General features: G+C 63.1%; 2 protein-coding genes across 2 annotated transcripts; both read right to left on the bottom strand.

The window, feature by feature from the left end:
- Positions 1–380: 380 nt before the first annotated feature.
- On the bottom strand, positions 381–3817 carry EBI3 (Epstein-Barr virus induced 3). Its single transcript, XM_040990638.1, has 5 exons — positions 3637–3817; positions 3048–3168; positions 2172–2356; positions 1408–1565; positions 381–746 (listed from the first exon to the last, which is right to left on the bottom strand). The coding sequence occupies exons 1-5, from the start codon at positions 3701–3703 to the stop codon at positions 609–611; spliced, it is 669 nt and encodes a 222-aa protein (XP_040846572.1). The 5' UTR covers positions 3704–3817; the 3' UTR covers positions 381–608.
- A 1464-nt stretch (positions 3818–5281) lies between these two features.
- ANKRD24 (ankyrin repeat domain 24) lies at positions 5282–18067 on the bottom strand. Its single transcript, XM_040990215.1, has 22 exons — positions 18032–18067; positions 13684–13773; positions 13428–13558; positions 13232–13320; positions 12643–12707; positions 12300–12357; positions 11620–11690; positions 11386–11492; positions 11081–11268; positions 10759–10787; positions 10355–10435; positions 10102–10197; positions 10028–10048; positions 9880–9915; positions 9700–9798; positions 9188–9260; positions 8873–8979; positions 7160–8749; positions 6072–6239; positions 5804–5929; positions 5598–5663; positions 5282–5359 (listed from the first exon to the last, which is right to left on the bottom strand). Exons 1-22 carry the CDS (start codon positions 18065–18067, stop codon positions 5282–5284), a joined length of 3405 nt encoding a protein of 1134 aa, XP_040846149.1.
- Between the last annotated feature and the right edge of the window lie 1680 nt (positions 18068–19747).

The raw sequence follows: 19747 nt of genomic DNA, 5'->3' as shown, positions 1-19747 counted from the left end.
GGGCCCCGTCGGTGGCCGCTCCCCTCGGGACTCTCGGCCGCCCGTGCTCCCTGGCCGCCCAGTACATGCTGAGAGCCGACTCCGGCCCTGGACCCGGGACTCTGGGACCTCCCTCGCCGTTCCTGTGCCCACGTGGAGTGTGGGGTCCCCCCCCCCCGGGCAGCACCCTGCACCCCCAGACCGCACCGTGCGTGTCTCATCAGGTCCCCCAGCATTTCTATCTTCAGCCCCGTAGGTAGTTGGGCTTTGTGGGGTTCAGTCCCAGGTGCAGGCCTAGATTGGACTTGCAAGGACTGCACCCCAGGACTGTAGGTTTGGGGTCGGCCTGGTTTACCACGCGTGACCAAAGGTCACAGAGAGAGATAAAAGCATAAGGACTTGGAGAGGGGCGAGCCTTTATTCCAAGGAGAAGGAGTGTTTCCTAAAAACATTCACAGTGTGCAAAGTAGGGTCCTGCCCCCGCCCAGGAGAGGGTGCGTCCCCCCCCATTCCACAGACACACCCTCACAGCAGGCTCAGATCCCCCCCCCCCAGGATGACCTGGGGGACCTCACATTCCAGGGGCGCCCGGTAGCTGCACTCTTAGTGTCCAGGCCCCGGGGAGGGGGTCAGGGTCCAGTGGCCAGCAGGCTCCAGTCGCTAACTTCCCCGTAGTCGGTGAGGTCCTGGGCGGCCACCTGCACGTGGTACCTGGCATGGGGTCGCACAGCCCGAAGGGTGACGGATGTGGCCTCGATGGGTCCCACCTGTGGCAGGCAGAGAAAGGGCTGGGTCAGCGAGGAGGGTGATCGGGCCTGGGCCTCCCACACCTGCCCTGCTGACCCCCATCCCACACCTGCCCTGCTGACCCCCATCCCACACCTGTCCTGCTGACCCCTCCCTTCCACACCTGCCCTGCTGACCCCCATCCCATACCTGCCCTGCTGACCCCCATCCCACACCTGCCCTGCTGACCCCCATCCCACACCTGTCCTGCTGACCCCTCCCTTCCACACCTGCCCTGCTGACCCCCATCCCATACCTGCCCTGCTGACCCCTCCTTCCACACCTGCCCTGCTGACCCCCATCCCACACCTGTCCTGCTGACCCCCATCCCACACCTGCCCTGCTGGCCCCCATCCCATACCTGCCCTGCTGACCCCTCCTTCCACACCTGTCCTGCTGGCCCCCATCCCACACCTGTCCTGCTGGCTCCTCCTTCCACACCTGCCCTGCTGACCCCCATCCCACACCTGCCCTGCTGGCCCCTCCTTCCACACCTGTCCTCTGCAGGAGCTGGGTCCCCTCCCCAGGGATTCTCCACCTGCAGACTGGACCAAGGCAGCCTCAAGCTGGACATGCTGCCACCCACCCTGTGTTTACCCCATAGCAGTGGCGTCAGGGCGCACACCTGTCCCGTCTCCTCACCTGGCGGAAGCGCGCGCCCCCGGGGCGCCGGTAGCGGACCCAGTACTTGAGTGAGAAGATGTCCGGGAAGGGCCAGGAGCGTGGGGGCGCCCACTGCACGTGCAGCCGCTGTCCCGGGAGGGGGCTCAGGCGCACCTCCTCGGGCGGGTCCGGTTTTACTGGTGACCAAGGGCAAGGAGCAGGGGTCAGAGGCTCCTTCATTCATTCAGCTACTCATTCATTTGTTCAGCCAGTGTCCACTAAGGGGGGTGGTGGTCTAATTACAAGGCGGGGGCAAGAACCCCCACATACACACACGTTGAGACAGGATGCACCAAGCTCCTCCCCCCCAGAGCACAGATGTGTGGTACGGCCATCACCTGTACTTCCAGAACATTCCATCAAGGCAATGAGAAGCCTGGTCCCGGGGAGCCAGCAGTCCAGCTTGTGGCAACCACGTGTCCCCTTCCTGTCCCCGACCCGGGGCTGTGGTTGTGGTGCCAGCATCCACCCCCCAATAGAGGAATACCAGTTCAAGCCCAGACTGCTCCACTTCCCATCCAGCTCCCTGCTACTGCAGGTGGGAAAGCAGTAAAGGATGGACGATGGCTGGGGACCCTGCCACCCTCGTGGGAGATCCCGGATGGAGCTCCAGGCTCCTGGTTTGAGCTCGGCAATCATGAGCAAAAAAACAGTCATTCACCATGTGCACACTGCTTGCTGTGGGTGCTGGACAGAGAGGGCGTATATGCCTGGGCGGGGGTCCCACGCACACCCACACTCACTAATGTTCTCAGCCACAAATAGAGTGAAGGTGCTGTTGCCACCGCCGCCGCTGGCAGGCATGGCTGTGACGTTGAGCACGTAGGGGACCGCGGAGAAGAGCAGGGGTTCCAGGATGGTGCAGCTCGTGGCGTTGGGCGCCGCCTGCAGGCAGGGCTGGCTCTCACCATGGGCAGCCACGCCCAGCCTGGAGGGACACAGGAAGAGGGGGTGCAGTGAAGGCTGGGGTCCCCATCCCCTGGCAGGCCAGGTGGGTTCCCCAGTCGGGGGTCATGTTGCTAGCAGCCCCAGCCAGTGTGAGGCCGAGGGTATGATGCCCCATGAGGAGGATGTGGGACTTCTAGAAGCTTCCACCAAAGCCCCTCTCTAACTGTTCTGGGGTCTGACATGAGCCAGGTTTCAGACTTCTCAGTTTGTCTGGGAGAACTTTCTGGAAGCTTCACAGGGCTCTATTTCTGCCCACATGCTAGAATCTGAGCTTTTGCATCTATAAGAAAAACCAGAGGTGGAGATGGGCAGAGTTGGAGTGCTGAGTTTCCAGCTCCCCTTTGGACCCGACTCCCTGCTCGTGTGCACCCTGGGAGTCGCCGTGCCTCCACGGGAGACCCACATGGAGCTCCCGGCCAAGTCCCGGCCAAGTCCCGGCCGAGTCCCGGCTACTGCTGGCATCTGGGGAGGGACCCAGCTGACGGAAGTTCTCTCTCTTGACTTTTACATCAATAAACATTTGGAGGTGCAGCCAATCTGCACATGCCAGCACGCAGCTCCTACTGGCGTTTCCAGGACCCACAGGGCTGGTGCTGAGGCAACCCCGGGTAGCCCCAATTTCCCCAGCATCCTCCCGCCCCCTTGGCAGAACTCCACGCAGCCTCTCTGACCTGTACGTGGCCACGAAGGACGTGGTCCCAGCAGAGTCGGAAGCTGGCAGCGGATCCCAGGAGCAGTCCACAGCCACTGGGTACCTCGATGCTTGGCACCACACCCTGGGCTGCGTGGCAACTGCGAGGAGAGAAAGGCCGCCCAGTCTCCATCTGCCCGGCCCTCATGGTCTTGCTGGGTGCACGGCAGGTGCCTCGTGAAGGCTTGGAGACTGAGCCAACATGATAACAAAGTCACCAGCCCCACCTCTCACTCGCACCCACCCAACACCTGACAGTCACTCAAGCTGACAACATGAGCACGGGCACAGGAAGAACCAATTGGGTCAGAACCGATATATATTTTTTTCTGATTCATTTTCAGTCTTAGGGTGTCCCCCCATGGGGCAGCGTTGGGGGTCAAGGACCCGCTCTCTGCCTCAGCTTTCCCGTGTGTACAAGGGCTGGGAGCCACGTCCCACCAGGGAGTACGCAGCGGGCATGACCGCCCCCTCCTGACCCAGCACAGCCCAAGGCAGGAGCAGGGCTAGGTACTGTCCCCCAATGTCTGGCTTCCTCCACCAAGCCTTACCCAAGGGCCCCCACATACCTCTCACTGCCAGGCAGGGTAAGCAGCCAGCCCAGAAGGCGAGGGCTGGGAGGAGCCAGGAGGCCATGGCCGTGGCCGTGGAGCTGAGTGCGGACCGTCCAGCAGCCAGAGCACCCTGTCTGGCCACAGCCTGGTGGGTGCGGCCGCGGGGAGGTGGCAGAGGGGCCGCTGCCTGACACTGTCCCACGCCACCACCACTACCACGTGCACCGAGGGGAGGGAAGTGGCTCCCGAATGGGGAAGTGACCTGAAGTGGGGGGTTTTCCCAGCCCGGGAGCAGGGGGTGACTCTGTGTGTGTGTGGGGGGGGGGGTGTACAGAGACGGGGCTGGGGGTCAGGGAGAGGGAGGCGTGAATGGAGACCGAGATGACACGGCCAACGCCGAGGGCCCCCACGTGCTGGCTGCCCCTCGAGATGCAGCCTGGGCTCCCCGGGGAGGCTAGAGCTACGGAGACACCAGTGTGCTATCGTTCCTAAGGGGCAGTCCCTCTTCCCAGCCCCCACCGGCACCCGGTGATGGGAACACCCAGAGAGCCTCTCCCGGGCACCCAGGAAATCCCAGGGAAAGGCCCTCAGGGGCTTCCTCGCTCTGCTTGGTTGGAAAACACCCTGGATTTGCAGTAGGGAATGGGTGCTGTGGGGAGGGGCAGGTGGCAGCTGGGGTCAGGGCCAAGAGTGCCATACCATCACCCCACACACACACACCGTCTCCGACATGGCAGCTTGGACTTCCTGGGGACCTGTTCACGTCTTTTTATTTTAAGCTGAACTTTTTTTCTTTTAAAGATTTATTTTTATTGGAAAGGCAGATATACAGAGAGGAGAAGAGGCAGAGAGGAAGGTCTTCCATCCGATGGTTCACTCCCCAAGTGGCCACAAGGGCCGGAGCTGAGCCAATCCAAAGCCAGGAGCTTCTCCTGGGTCTCCCACACGGGTGAAGGGTCCCAAGGCTTTGGGCCATCCTTGACTACTTTCCCAGGCCACAGGCAGGGAGCTGGATGGGAAGCAGGGCTGCCAGGATTAGAACCAGCACCCATATGGGATCCTGGCGCGTTCAAGGTAAGAACTTTAACTGCTATGCTATCGCGCCAGGCCCTCCCTGTTCACGACTTACAACACATCAAGCGGGTGGCCAATGGGCCAGCACATCAGACCCACATCCCATTTCCAAGGTGCCTGGGTTTCAGTCCCATGCTGGTGCACATCTGGGAAGGTGGCAGACGGAGGGGGGGCTCAAGTGCTGGGGGTGCCCTGTACCTCCCGTGGGAGACCCAGCCCTGGCTGCGTGGGCCTCAGAAGGCTGAGCCACATGCTGTGTGTGTACCCCTTAGATACACACACACACATAAGCCACACACGCTCCTTGGACTGGGCTACTGCTGTCCTCCCCGGGGGACCCCCAGCACTCAGGCCACCACCACGTCCATCCTGGCCACGGAGCATTTATTCCTGAGGGAGTGTGTGTGTGTGTGTGTGTGTGTGTGTGTGTGTGTGTCCTGGAGACGTGACACAGCGCGGGGCGCCAGGGGAGCGTGGGGGTCACGGATCCTCAGGTGCAACGGAGCCGGCCACAGACAGTCGGGGAGGGAAGGAGGGCTGCCCGTGAAGCCCAGTGGCCTGCGGCGAGGGGGGCGCGGCTGTGACGTCAGCGGCCCTGAGCCTGCAGCCGCTGCATCTGTAGGATCTGACTCAGCAGGCGTTGCACGTCCTCATCCATCTGACCCTGGGGGTGCAGGGAGCAGAGAGCCCGCCACCTTGGGTGCACCTGCCGTGGCTCCCTTTGGTGGCCCTGCCCTCCTCCACCCCCTATCCAGCCAGCACAGAGGCCGGCTCCAGGAGGGGCCTCACAATGGTGCAGACAGGGACACTGAGGCCCCGGGGCACCGGAGGCATTGTGCACAGCCAGGCGAGTCCCCCCGGGGTCAGGGAGGGATTGGCAGGGGGTGGGGGACAACACGCACCTGAATGGCATAGAGCAGGTGGCTCCTATACAAAGCCACCACGGCACAGTGGTTCCTGGCAGCATCCTGCGGGCGTTGGGGGCAGAGGGACGACAAGGCAGTGTGCCAAGAAAGCCAGGGTTTCCAAGAAGGTCGTCCCCCACACCCACAGCCCTGGCCGCAATGTCCAAGTACTTCCTGGCCCGTCCAGCAGGTAGCATTCTCACCTCCAGCTGCTGCTGCAGTGTGGCCACCTGCTCCCGCAGGGCCTGCACCTCCGGGGTGGCCTGGGCGGCCGGCTGCTCCTTCAGGGCCTCCTTGAGGTTAAACACTTCCTTGGAGAGCTCCGTGATCTGCAAGCAGGGGTTGGGGGGGACGTCAGCCGACACCCTGTCCTGAGGGTTTGCAGGTGGCACTCGATGATGTCACAACCTTGCAGTCAACGTTTGGCATGACGCTCTCCGTGGCACCGCCACCACGCCTGAGGGCACTCACCTTCTTGTCCTTTTCTTTGGCCTTGTCCAGGGCTTCCTGGGCACGGCTCTGGGCCTGGCGCGCCCGTTCCGCCTCCGTCCGCAACCCCCGCAGCTGCTGCTCTGCCGTGGCCAGCTGGGCCTCGGCCGCGTGCCGCTCGCTCTTCATGAACAGGGCCTCGCGCTGCACCTGCAGGCCATGGGTAAGCCACGTGGAATCCTGGGGAGGGTCACCCCCTTCCGCCCCTGCACACGGACACCCAGAGTGAGCTCAAGGCTTTGCACCCCGCAGCGAGCCTGCTGTTAGGACCCAGTGCCGGGGTGGCTTCCCACGGTCCCTGGACCCTGAGGACAGAGTCTTAGCCAGGTACGGGTGTCCAGGCTGCGGTAGAGCTGGACAGAGCGCGCCCTCTAGCGTCCATCCAGGGAACGTGCTCACAGACTCAGAAAAAGAAGAATTTCTAGAAATGAGGCACAAAGCCAGACTGTAAAAGACTGGAGGGAAAAAAAGGTCCTGATTCTTCGATGTTGCACACGATCAAGCACCCAGAACTTTCTGAGAAAACCGGCTCCTAGACTGTGAACCAGATGTGCCATTATCAACTAGAAACTCATATATTAATACATGCAAATTCTCTGAGAAAGTCATCTAGACAGCTGTGCTGAGAACCCAGTGCAATCACAGAAAAATGCTCCATCGTTCTCCTGGAGAAAGCGGAACACAGGAAGTCGTTTTGAAAAAAAAAAGTACTATGTAGATAATATTAGAATTTTTTTAAAATTAAAAACAAAACAAAAAAGCAGAACGGAGCTGGTGTCGTAGCACAGTGGGTTATGCCACCGCCTGAAACACCAGCACTCTACCTGAGCACCAGTTCGAGTCCCAGCTACTCCACTTCCCACCCAGCTCCCTGCTAACCTGCACCCTGGGTCCAGGGGTTCACGTTCTGGGGTCCCTGGCACCCATGTCGGGGGTGTGAATAGAGCTCCCGGCTCAGCTCTCCCCCAGCATTTTTGGGGTGTAGCAGAAGATGCGGGGTGGGGGTGGGTGTCTTTCGCCCTGCCTCTCCATGCTGGTGGGCCGAGTGGGCACCCCCTGTTCTCTCTCACCTGGAAGACCTCAGCGCTGGTCTTTTCGTGCTTGCGCCCCAGCTCCTCCAGCTGCGCCTCGAGCCGCGCCACATCAGCCCGCAGCGCCCCTGTCACGCGCTCATGCTCGGAGCGGGCCACGCTGCCGGTGCGCTCCCGCTCCAGCTCGGCCCGCAGCCGGGCCGCCTCCTTGCCCGTGGCCACCACCTCCTGCTCCAGGCCGGCCGCGCGGCCCCGCAGCTCCAAGGCCTCCTCCTGCAGCCGGTGGTGCTCGGCCGCCGGTACCGAGGCCTGGCGGAGCGCCTCGGAGGCCTCGCGCAGTTCGGCCAGCCCCTGGCGCGCCTCCTCGCAGGCGGCGGCCAGCTCGGCGGCCCGGGCCTCGGCCGCATCCCGTGCACGGCCCAGCTCGGCCGCCTCGGCCCGCTGCTGCTCGCCCGCGGCCGTGGCCGACGCCAGCTGCTCCCGCAGCACCTGCAGCTCCCGGCTCTGCTCCAGGCGCAGCTCCTCTCTGCGCGCCAGCTCTGCGCGCAGACCCCGGGCCTCCTCCTCGGCCAGCAGCCGGCCTGCCCGGGCCTCGTCCAGCCAGGCCGTGGCGGCCTCCAGCTCCCGCAGGCGGGCGTCCCGCTCGCGCAGGTCCTCGCGCGCCTGCTCCAAGGCCGCCCGCAGCTGGGCCGTGTCGCCGCCACCACCACCGGTGCTGGTGCCCGCGCTGGCCCCGCTGCCCTCCGCCTCTCGCATGCGCTGCCGCAGCCTCCCTGCCTCCGCCTCGGCTGCCTCACACTTGCCCAGCGCTGCCTCCAGCTCCGCCGCCGCCTCCCGTTCCCGTTCCCGGAGCGCTTCCTCCAGACCCCGAATCCGGGTCTCCAGTTCAGCCTGCAGCTTTTCTGAGGCCTCTGCAGCCCCAGGGTGTCGGATGGGGTTCGAGGGGACCCTGGAGGTGGTGGAGTCTGCTGCCGTGGCCTCCACGGCCGTGGCCTCCACTGCCGTGGCCTCCACTGCCGTGGCACCTGTGGCCGCATCATGCTTGGCCTGTGCGTCTGTGGGCTCTTGGCCTTGCTCTGTGGTCCTCATTGCATGGGTTGTCGCTTCTGATTTCTCTGCATTCATTGGTGTGACCTCAATTCCCATGGCTTCAACCTCTGTGGCTTCAGTTCCCGGAGCTTCGGGTCCTGTGGCTTCCGCGTGACTGTCCTCTTTTATAGCCGTGGCCTCCGTGACCTCAGCACTCGTGGCTCTTGTGGCCACGGCCTCGGCCCCTGCTGTTTCCACGTTCTCCACGCGGGTGGATTCTGTAGCCGTGGCCCTGGTTCCCGTGGTCTTAGTGGCCACGACCTCTGCTCCCAGGGATTCGTCTGTGGTCTCAACCCCGTTGACCCTGGCTTCCGGTGTGACCGTGCCATTGAGCCCCGGGCACACTGGGTTGTTTCCGTTGGTCTCAGTGGCCACCTCCCGGGCCTCCTGCCGCCGCTCCAGCAACCGCAGGGCCTCGGCATGCTGTCCACGGAGCTTGTCCAACTCGACCTGCAGGGAGTCATACAGGGCAAGAGGGACCACCTCGGCCGCGCCATTCACCTCCACCTGCGTCTCATCCTTCTCGAAGTTTTCCAGGACCTGCATGTGGGCAGGACGCTCCTTCAGGCAGGAGAAGAGGGGTTGTTCTCTTCCGCCCGGACCCTGGTTCTGCTCAGAGCCGGCCCAGGCCTCTGTCCCCCCCGCCGTCCCCTGCCCAGGCACCTGGATTTTCTCCAGCAGTTCTTGGTTCTGTCTGGTGAGCGCGGCCACCTGTGCCTGCAGAGAAGCTAGGAGCTCCCGAGTTGGGGGGCTTGGTGCCACGGCGGCCCCTGGCAGATGACACAGAGTCAGGCCTCGGGGTCATGGGCTGTGAGGGACATCTGACACGGCAGGGCGCCAGGGCAAGGTGTCGGGAGTGACAGGTGGGAGCCAGATGTCCTCTGAGCAGCAGACTGTCCCCACCTCCGTGGGGTCAAGGCTACTTCCCCTGCCCCAGGACCAGGTGCCGGAGCTCAGGGTCCTGGGATGGGGGCTCACCTGGCGAGCCCAGCAGCTCCCCCTCCTCGTCCTGCAGGGTGGGCACGCCATAGCTCGTGTCCTCTCGCTCATTCTGGGGAGGTAGAGTGAACTCAGGGCTGAGGGGTCCTTCCCACCCCCCAGAGACTCCAGGGAGCACTGGGGGTCCAGATGCCAGGATGAACCCCCACCTCAGGACCCTGCCACCAGCTATGTTGTGCAATCACTGAGTACACACCGTGCCTTCTGTCTCACTGTAGCTTTTTCTTTTTATTTTAAGATTTATGTTATGGACCTAGCGCGGAAGCCTAGTGGCTAAAACTTTGCCTTAGATGCACCAGGATCCCATATGGGTACTGGTTTGTGGCCTGGCTGCTCCACGTCCCTAACAGTAACTGCCACCCTAACTATAACCCTAGCCCTAACCCACTTCACCCCATCTGCCTCCAGGCCCACCCCATTACAACCCGCCCCTGACCCCCACCCATCATGCCCTGGCCCCGCCCTCCTCTTGCAGCCCCGGGTCCCCCCACCTCCAGCAGGGACAGGCGGCTCTGCAAACTCTCCACCTCTCTGCCCAGGCTCTCCTTCTCCTCCTGCCGCTCCGCCAGCAGCTGCTGCAGCTCCTGCACCTGCAGCCAGAGGGGGAGGCTCAGCGGCAGCCGTGGGATGGGGGCGCTGTCTGTGGCTCCCCCCAATGCACACACACCCACCTGTCTCTCCAGGCTGTGCAGCGAGCTGGCCTCGGGCTGCAAGGGGGAGAGGCGGGCACCGCCGTGAGGCACCTGCCCTGGGGACCTGTCTGCCCCACTAGCTGCCCACTCAGTCCACTGGAAGCCAGCCATGGCCCTGACTGGGAACCGACTGCGTGCCCTCATGGTCCTGGGAGGGGGGCACACCCTACACCCCGTCCCACGTCTCCCCCACCAGCTGACCTCGTGCCTCCGCTGCTCCAGGCCCCGGATCTTCTGCAGGAGGCGGCCCCTCTCCTGCCGCAGCCTCACGATCTCCTCGTAGGCTTCCCGGTCGTCCTGTTGTCCCCAGGCCCCCCAACCCCGGCCCGGCCAACCCTTTAGGTGAGGCGTCCCCGCCCGCCGCCCCACCGAGGGCAGTCCCTCTCCCCTATCTGGGGCTGTCACCCACCCCCCCAAATCCCACCCCGCCATGCCCACCCTGGACTCCGCTCACCGGTATAGGAATGCTGGCGGGAGGCAGAGGCGCCTTGCGTTTTTTGAGGGCCCCTTGCTTGTCATGACTGGTCACTGAATTCTGGGTGGAGAGGGGGGACAGTGTTAAATGTGGCCGGGGCAGGGGGAGAAGGGGGCCCCACCTGCCTCCCACCCAGACAAACTGACTGAGCCGATCCCTGGCCGTCAGCAGCCCCCATCACCCATCCTGGCGCACACATGGCCAAGATAGCATTCCGGAAGCTTCCCAGCCGCATCCTCCTCCAACCTCTGCCCCTCCGTACCTCCGCCCGCCCACCGTGGTAGCACAGTTGGCACCTGGGGTGTCCCCTACCACCACAGCCAGGCCCCGGGATTGGATCTTGTGCCCCCAGGGTTCTGGGGAGCAGTTTGAAATATCATTACCTGGGACGTCGCCTCGCCGGAGCCATCCTCTGGGAGGCGTGGGGAGAAAAGGGGGGCAGGGGCAGGGTCAGGCTCACCCAGCTCTGGGGACACCTCCTCTCCCAGCCTGGGACTTGTCAGGGAGGGGCGGTTCTCACTCCCCAGTACCCCAAGAATCATAGTTCCTACAGGTGCTGGGTCTCAGAACTCAAATCCACTGGCCGAACATGGATGCGGATGGGGACTCCTTGAAACTGCCCTCGATGTGTGTGGAAGGGGGGCCTGGAAACGCCCCACTCTGCGTGTGTTGTGTGGGGCTGCTTGGCGCGGGAGGCCTGCGTACCGCTGGGCGGGGAGGGACGCTGGGCTGCCTCCTGCAGCAGGTGCAGGATGAGTTTGTCCCCGGCCTGGGCGCCGTAGTGTGCCGCGTCCTGGCCCAGTGCATCCGTGATGCCAGGGCGCGCCCCACCCTGCAGCAGAACCTCTACAGTCTCGGGGCTGCCGCCCTCGCAGGCCAGCATTAGGGCAGTCCTAAGGAGAGATACAGGAAGGAGAGGGGGATACCCTGAGCCTCCAGAACAGGGCACACTACGGCGCCCAGGCCAAGGCCACCCAGAGAGAGGGGAGGGTGGGAGCTAGCCCACTCACCTGCCCTGCAGGTCCTGGTCGTTAGGGGCAGCCCCCTGCTGCAGGAGGAGACGACACAGATCGGTGTGGCACATCTGAGCTGCCAGGAGGAGAGGTGTGACACCCGACTGCCAGGGAGGTACAAGAGGAGGTGAGAAGGGAAGGGAAGGAACAGCCTGGAGCACTGCCCTGCAGGGAGCTGCCCCTTGGTGGTGGCGTACTCCCAGACAAACGCAGTGGGTCCCAGCAGCTCACCCGATCCCTCGGGTTCAGCTGTGCCTTGAAGGAGCAAAGGATCTCAGAGCAGGCGAGGCAACCGCTGGCAGCTGGGACAGGGCGGGAGAAAGTGGTAGTGAGGGGCGGGAGGGAAGGATCGGGGGTCCCCTGCTCAGAAATCCCCACCCATTCCCGGGAGGCTCCTGATGCAACCCAAGTGATGGATGAGGAAGATGAGGCCCGGCCTAGACCCCGGGGTGACACAGCGGTGGGCAAGGGTGGGCGCCTGTTATATGCGGTGAGATCTAAGTTTGGGCAGTGGAAAGGGGTGCCCCCCACCCCAATGCCCAGGCCCCAGGGCTGTGATGTCCTCTACACTGGAGGAGGAGGTTGGCCAGGCCAGCTCAGTGTCACGTGTGTGTTCAGGGCTGCCTCCCCCCTTCTCCCCAACGTCTGATGCCCAAAGCGACTTTGCAGCCCCCACACTGTGTCTCATCCCTGCTGGGCGCGCTGGCCTCTGCAACGCTTTAAATAGCGGCTGACTGACGGGCGCTGGCTGGCTGCGGGCAATCTCCACGAGGCAGGGGAGGGTCAGGCGAGCTTCCCCGGCACTGCCAGCAGGTGGCAATGTCCTCCACCACCAGCTGAGGTCACCCCACCAGTCACGGGCGCTGGGACCCCCAGTGTGTGTGGGTGCAGGCGGTCAGCGCCGCACGCACCTGCGTGATGCAAGGCTGTCCACCCGCTGCTGTCCACCACGTCCACCGCACAGGAGGCCTGGGCAGCAGGGACGGGTCACGTGACCCCTCTAGGCATGTCCCCTGCCCTCTTCTTCCTCCCACCCCTGCAGGCCTCCTTGCCTTGCAAAGCCCCCTCCCACCACCACCACCACCACCACGCGACCCTCTTGGCCTTCATGAGGGCTAAGGTTTGCAGGGTGTAGCTAGGGCCACGGGGTATTCCGCTGTGGGGAGATCTCTAGGGGTTTCGGGGGAGCAGGAGGACCCAAGAGAGCCCGTGCAGTTTTGTGGGGGGAGCATGTGGGAGGAGATTGGGGGTGACCTGCAGAAGCTGTTTCAAGCACTGAGGCTGGCTGTACTTGGCGGCCAGGTGCAGGGCGCTGTAGCCTGCAAGGGAGGAACATACAACCCAGCACTAGAACCTGGGTCCTGCAAGGGGTGGGATACTTCTCACAGCCTTGCTGCTACTCCCTTGTCCCAGGGAGCTCCGGACGATTTCGCTGTACCAGTTACTCCCCGACACCCAGCTACTCTACATGCACATTTCCACAGAACCCAAAGAGGCTCCTCCCTGGGTCCCCGCTAATCCGTACCTCCTTGCCTTCCCGTGCCAGATACTCGGCAGAGCCTTGCCTACTCCAGACCTCCTACCCTGCCCCTCATATAGCTCAAACACAGGTACTCCCCACAGGCCCAGATGCTCCTCCAAGCATCCCACAGTGCTGCGACTCATCTATTCCTTAATCAGAAACTCCCCAGCTGTGAGGTGTCAGCTCAGCCAATTCCACGCCACTCGAGGGGGTGGGGGTGGGGGGCAGGAACCCACCCGACAGGAGACCTTGCATCCTTGCAACAGGCCCCTAGGGCTGGGCACCTCCTCCCTGCCCAGGGCCCCTGCCAGTGGGCAGTACCTGCTCCATCCGTGCTCATCACATTGGCGCCCTGAGCTAACATCACCTCCAGACAGCTGGCCGCACCCCGCATGGCGGCCAGGTGGAACCTGGAGGTCAGAGGTCAGAAGTCAGGGGTCAGCTGGGGGCAGCTCCCCGCTCCCACCAGGGTCTCCCACCTCTCCGATTCCGAAAGCCCCCAGGCGTAGGCACTCACGCCGACTTGCCCTCGGGGTCCAGTTTGGTGGGCACCAGGCCCTTGCGAGTGAGGAGGGTGGCCACGCGGGCCGTGTCCCCGCTCTCCACGGCCTGCAGCAGCCGCTCGTCACTCTTGCCCCAGTCCTGGCTCTGCAGGGGCACAGCCAGGGGCGCATGTGGGGTCAGGCCACCACCTGCCCCCTCCCCGCTCCCCCTGGCAGGGGCCCTGCACTCTCATGGCCATGCCAGGAGGCTCCCCTACCCAGGACACTTGCCTGGCGCCTGCCTCTGGCTGCAGCTGGCTTCGGGATGGGGCAGGGACCACAGGGCGGGCAAGTGCCAAGGTCGGTGGTACTGAGCCGCAGCTGTGGGGGGGTTGGGGAGGGGAGGTGGCCCTGGGCTGCTGACCCCCGAACCCACCGCCAGCCTGCCCCAGAATCAGGGCCAGCATCTGACCCCAACTCCTCCTTGAGTTAAACCCCAGCCCCTGCCCAGCAAGACTCTGGCACTCCTACATCACTCCAATGGACCCTTGGTGTCATGCAAAGCCAACAATGGCCTGGAAGGGTCAAGCTGCACCCCTAAACCCCCAAATTGAATTTCTGATAGGCTATCTGGAGTCTTCTGCCTTGCAAATGACCTAGTCCATTGTCCCCAAAACATCCTGCCCCCGGAATGCTCTCCAAACGGCCTCTCCATGCTGTGCGTCTCCCCCTTCCTCGTCAGCATCTCCACCTGCGCCCCCTAAGTCCCCCACCCACCTCGCCCCGTCACCGGCCTCGGCTGTCGCCCCCCCACCCACCCTCGCGCATCCTTCGGGGCGAGGCGCTCCAAGCTCGCCCGCAGCCAGGGGGGCGGGCCAGGGTGGGTGGACCAGGACGCGCCCGCCCCCCGCCCCGCGCGCGCCCCGACCCTACCGCGAAGGGGGCGGCGGCGCATAGGCACAGCTGCTTCATGGCGTCAGGGCTCCGGAGGGGCCGGGCAGGGACCGAGCCCGGCGCCCCGCCCAGCATGCCACCCCTTTCTCGGCGCTCCGCCCTCTCCCCCCTAGGCAGGCCCGGGAAGGGGGATGGGGATGGGGAATGGGGGAGTGGGAAGGAGAGCTGCGGCCTTGGCCGGACTTGACCTCAGGGCCCAGCGGTGGATGGACGATGCCTGGTTCCCTCACCACCACGAGTCGCCGGCTGGGGACTCCCGGGGGACCCTCGGCGTCCATCTCCGCCGACTCCATGAGCAGGTGCCTCCCCGAGCCGGGAGGAGCAGGATGGACAGAGCTGCCCCTCTCTCTGCCCCCTGCCTGCCTGTCTGCCTGCCCATCCCGGCTCTGCGCTTTTTTCACAAGTTCTTTAGCGCATTCATTCATACACCTGCCGGAGGGGGGCAGGTATACAGCCCAATGCCATGGGAGTCCAGCCGGGGCCCCCTCCCCATAGTCTGGAGTTTTTTTTTTTTTTTCATGCCAGTGCTTGGGCGAACTTACCAGGTGTGGTCTCCACCAGCCTCCTCTGTGAAATGGGCTTCCCCGTGAATACTCCTATTGCGGAGGGTGACTGAGGGGGCTGGACAGCACAGCGGGGAGTGCCCCCATGGGGCAGGTGGGCACAGCCTAAAGGGTCACACCCTGGGGTGGCCTAAATGCTGTTGGAATCCCTGGCCTGCCCACACGTCCAGAGAGCCGGATGGAGCTCCTGGGGCCTGGCTTCTGCCTGGCCCAACCCAGGCTAGAGTGGGCATTCGGGGAGCAAAACAGCTGGTGGGAGATCTCCCTGTGTCTCCCTCTGCTTTTGTGGGTGATGGGAGAGCCAGTATCCCCAGTCTGCTCTCACACTAGGATGCATTCCCGGGCAGGGATAAGAGCCCCCCCTCCTACAAATGCTGATAGTGGAGCCTGCCAGCCCCAGGGTTCCGGGGCAGGCCACACACCCTGGTGCCAACGGAACATTCAGGCTGGGCATTGGAATTCAGCCATGTCCCAGATGCACCTGCTATTACAGAAGACCCCCACAGATGAACAGAGCAGGGCTGCCCTCCTGGACAGCCCAGTGGAGGCTCCTGACACAGGCTGCGGGTAATTGGGGAAGGCTTCCTGGAGGAGGTGTGTAAACTGCAAACCTGAGAGTTGGGCAGTAGTGGAGGAGGGGCAGCGAGAGCTGTCCTGGCCCCTGTGGGGTCCCCAGCACCTGCCACAGCGTCTAGCACACAGCAGGTGCCTCCTGCACACCACAGCAGCACCTGGGGGAGACACTCCATAATTCCTTCAGCATTCATTGGATGCCAAACATGGCCGTGGGGATGCAGCCCTGAGCCAAGATCCCTGGCCTGTGGCTTTTGTACATACAGTGGTGGTGGCAAGCCTTGCAAAGCATCCTGCTACGGGCTGGCAGGGTAAGAGAGGATGGGCAGGGTAAGGCCAGGGGCAGCATTGGAGGGAAGTGGTGTCCAGGAGAGCAGGAAGTAGCATGGGCACTGTGTGGTTGAGGTTGCAACATCAGAGAGACCAGTGACTGCCCCCTGGGCAGTTGACAAGGCTCCTGCCTGGCGTGACCCTGTTGAAGCTGTCTGGGTGGAATGAGACGCGTCCCGGCCCACCCTGCCCCAGCTGTCCCCGTAAGCAGAGCGCTGTCTGTTGCCCTACTGGCTATGACACAAGGGGTCCCCCTCTGCAGAGAGCCCACCTCTCACCACCCCACAGCAGGGCTCATCTTTCCTGCCCCAGGTCTACTCTGTCCCCTTGGTCTCTGCTGTGACAGGTGGACAAGGCAAAGACACGCGGAGGTCTACCACGGGGACTCGGACCCAGGCCCTTCCCATCGGGGCTGAGGGAGCAAGTACCTTGACCACTGCCCCCAAGCACTGGGCTCAGGGCAAGGGCTGTGCCAAACCAGGACAGCAGGCAACACGATGCACACCCCAGGAGGTAGCCAGGAGTTCAGGCCCCCTGCACCCACATAGATGAAGACCTGACTTTGGCCTGGCCGTTGTGGCCATTTGGGGAGTGACCCAGCAGATGGAAGATCTCTCTTCTCTCTCCCTGTAACTGCCTTTCAGATAAATAAGTCTGAGAGAGAAAGAGAGAGCAGGCATGCACCGTGTACAGTGCTCTCAAATCCCCCACTCCCCTGTGGGTTTTTCCTGGTTTAGAACCAGAACTAAGCGGAACTAGAGAATGAGACTTCTGGCCACTCCCATCTTATGGAAGGAAAAACCGAGGTCTAAGACGAATGGCAGCCCCTAAAGGGGTTTGGCAGCAGGGAGGGCTGGAGTTGAAGGGGTGGCGGGGCTGGGAGGTAGGCCCTGCTGGGGGTAGACAGGTGGGCAGGCAGATGGTTGAATGGTGTTAGTTTGCCTTCCCCGGGGAGTTGTTCAACAAAAGCCCAACTCGACTTCCAACTCCTGGCCACTGGTTTGTAAGGAAATCTGAGAAGGGCAGGTGGCGGGCGGATGGGAGCCCAGCACATGGAGGATGGCAGAGGGAAGGATGGAGTTGGGAAGTCTTCACCACTTCATCCCCTGGCCGCCTCCCACCTGCTGGTCCCGCCCCCAGGGCTGCTGGCCTGCACAGCCTCTGGGTCAGGCAAGGGGGTCCCCTTTCTCGCCCCAGGATTTTGTGCAGAGATGGGATTTAATTAGAACTCTGCTTTAGCAAAACACAGTGTGACAGGGCTCGGGTCACCTCCGACGGGCACCGTGCAGCTGCGTGACTTCTGATGGCTCCACAAAGCGTGAAGCTGGCTGGGGTCACATTGCGTGGGTGGTCTCTCCCTCTCTCTCCCTTGGACTCTCTCTCTCTCCTTGTCTCTCTCTCTCTCTACAGTCATTACACTGACTCACCTACCCCGTTCCACACCGAGTCTAGTACAACACGGGTGGGTGGGGGAACTGGCTGGATGATGGCTTCTGCAACTGCCTCCCGCCCCTCGGGGCTCCTTTATGGAACAGGGATCCTAAGGGCCCAGCTGCAGGCAGTGAAGGCGCCCGTCCCACAGCGCCTGGGTTCCAGTCCAGTGTGGGCTCCCTGCTGATGCGTGCCCTGGGAGGCTGCAGAGGATTAGAGCTCAAGTGATTTGCAACTGCCATCTGGACCAGGAGCCAGGAGCTCCATCGGGGTCTCTCACGTGGGTGCAGGGGTCCAAGGACCTTGAGCCCCCACCTGCTGACCCCAGGGTGTACAGCGGCAAGGAGCTGGGGTCACACTCTGAGCCAGGACTCCTTGGCTGTGACATGGGATATGTGTGGGTCCCAAGGGTGGCTTAACGGCTCGCGCCCCCCAGGCCAAGTCCAGCCCCTAGGTGCGAAGTTAGCCTGTCCTCCAGACACACACACAACTCCCTCCCTCTTCTCTGGCTGACCTGGCTACCAGGTCCCTCCCCCCATCACTGGCCTGGAGCCTTCCCATCTGCCCCATACCCTGCAGTGGGCGCCATGTCTCACTGAGTCCCAGAAAGAAACTCTGGACCAGGGTTCTCAGTGTGTGGGTAGGGGAGACCCCCAGGAGAGCCGGTGGTAGGTAGCTAAATGAGTGGGAGGAGGGGCGCGGGCTGCAGGCCCAGCAGGTGTTGGGCCACAGGGGCCTGACGTGGGGAAGGAAGGGACCTTGGAGGTCCCACATGGCCCCAGACTTACCTCCGTCTTCTTAAACCGCGCCCGGAGGGTTTTCATCGCCAGTGTCCTATGCCGTGGCTCCTCTCTGCCGGCCACCTTCGGGGAGAGGGATGGGCAAGGGTGGGGTGGGGTGTGCAGGACGGTTCTGGCTGCCGCCCTCCCTGCCACCCCACACTTCTTTCATCTTTTGTCTGCCTACTGTGTGGTCTGGGCCACTTGTCATGTCTGAGTTTTGCCTCTTGCATCCACAGGGAAAGGAGATGATCTTGACAGCCAACAGCGTGTGGCTTTGCTAGCTGACTCCTACTGATCCTGCACAGCCCAGTCCCAAATGCCCCCTGTGCTGGTCAGCACCATTCCTGGGCAACCCGATCCAGGGCTGAGGCCTGTGTGAGTAGAGTTTTGGGGCTATGCGAAACGAAGCCCTCATCAGCCCCACGTAAGAGCAGCAGGAGGCGGTACCCTATCTGCCCAGCGTCCATCTCCATGTGCTCCGCGGAAGCTGGGCACGTACAAGGCCACCGGGGGGTACTGAACTCAGAGCACCTTGAACCCACAGGGGTCACCAGGAAGGAACATCCTCGCCGGCCCACCTGCCTCACTCGGGCCACACACTCAGCCGGGCGTGTGTCCAGCCATCCCAGACAACCAATACCAGCCCCTCTCGGTCGCACACCCCCCCATTCCACCACTGTTCCCTCTCTGCTTTTCCCTTCTACCGCAAACTGGGGACTCAGTCACACTGACAGTGTGGGCAGATATGAACCCAAGGACTTAGGGGACAGGAACACGTCTTCCACATGCCCAGAAGAGGCCTGGCTGCCAGGGTGCGGAGGGCAGACGGCAAGGGACCAGGCAGGTGCATGCCATGGGGAGGTGCCTGAGGAACTGCTTGTGCCCGGGACCTGCCACCTGCCTCCCCCAAATGGAGCCTCCATCCCTGGCCACCCCATTACCCCCTTCTCTCCTACCTCCTGCGGCTCCAGTGCCCCTAATCACCAGGCTGCTGTGCGTGCTTGCGTGCGTGTCCACGGCTGGCTGGCTCGGGTTACCTACTCCCAGCTGGACCTGCAGCTCTCAGCAGCGGCTCCGAGAGCCCAGCCCGGACACCTGATCAGCTCTGAGCTGGGTGTCCGCCCCCCAGGGGGACTGGGCTGAGCTGAGGGAGGAGATGGGGCTGGCAGACAGACTGTCTGTTGGCCCTGGGGTTCCGGTGGGCAGACACCTCCTATCAGGCTGTGTGGATTTCATTTCTGGAAGGAGCCCCAAACGGCCCTCCTCTCCTCCCAGCCCTGACACCATAGCAGCTCCCTCCCTCTCCCTGTCCTGGCTCATTCCCTTCCTCCAGGGACCCCTCCTGGGTGCCTCGGGGTGGGGAGGCAGGGTCAGGTGTCTCTTTGGACATCCCTAAGGACCTAAGTACCTTCTCCTCTTCCTTTGCACCCCGATTGTCAAGAGACTTGGGATGATGGTGTCTATGCACACAGGAGGCGCTCCATAAAGCAGGGCCCCAAGGCCTGCAGCCCCCCAGGATCTGGCACAGGAGCCGTGCCGCTCATGGCAACCAGGATCTGTCAAGCCAGCGAATGTTGAGGTAACTTGAGACGCCAGGACTCTGCTTGGCACGAGTGCCCTGGGTAGGTCTTCATGAAGCTCACTGAGCTGTACAAAGGGGGAAAGAGGTTCGTGCTTCTTCATCTTAGGGGGGCCCTCTCACGTGAGCAGCCCCTTCCTCGC

This window comes from Ochotona curzoniae, unplaced genomic scaffold (assembly GCF_017591425.1).
Source record: "Ochotona curzoniae isolate NIBS_2020 unplaced genomic scaffold, NIBS_Ocur_1.0 contig_605, whole genome shotgun sequence".
Lineage (NCBI taxonomy): Eukaryota > Metazoa > Chordata > Mammalia > Lagomorpha > Ochotonidae > Ochotona > Ochotona curzoniae.
Note: the sequence above shows the minus strand (reverse complement) of the source record. Positions and strands in the feature narration are given on the sequence as shown.

What these genes read in the sequence shown, in the direction of transcription:
- ANKRD24 (XM_040990215.1), bottom strand. Translation starts at nt 18,067, where the DNA reads ATGAAAACCCTCCGGGCGCGGTTTAAGAAGACGGAG. An exon ending in GACCCCGAGGGCAAGTCGGC is followed by an intron (nt 13,321 to 13,427) that starts GTGAGTGCCTAC and finishes TCTGACCTCCAG; the next exon opens with GTTCCACCTGGCCGCCATGC. An exon ending in GATGAGCACGGATGGAGCAG is followed by an intron (nt 12,708 to 13,231) that starts GTACTGCCCACT and finishes CCTCCCTTGCAG; the next exon opens with GCTACAGCGCCCTGCACCTG.
- EBI3 (XM_040990638.1), bottom strand. Translation starts at nt 3,703, where the DNA reads ATGGCCTCCTGGCTCCTCCCAGCCCTCGCCTTCTGGGCTGGCTGCTTA. An exon ending in ATTTGTGGCTGAGAACATTA is followed by an intron (nt 1,566 to 2,171) that starts GTGAGTGTGGGT and finishes CTTGGTCACCAG; the next exon opens with TAAAACCGGACCCGCCCGAG. An exon ending in GGGGCGCGCGCTTCCGCCAG is followed by an intron (nt 747 to 1,407) that starts GTGAGGAGACGG and finishes TGCCTGCCACAG; the next exon opens with GTGGGACCCATCGAGGCCAC.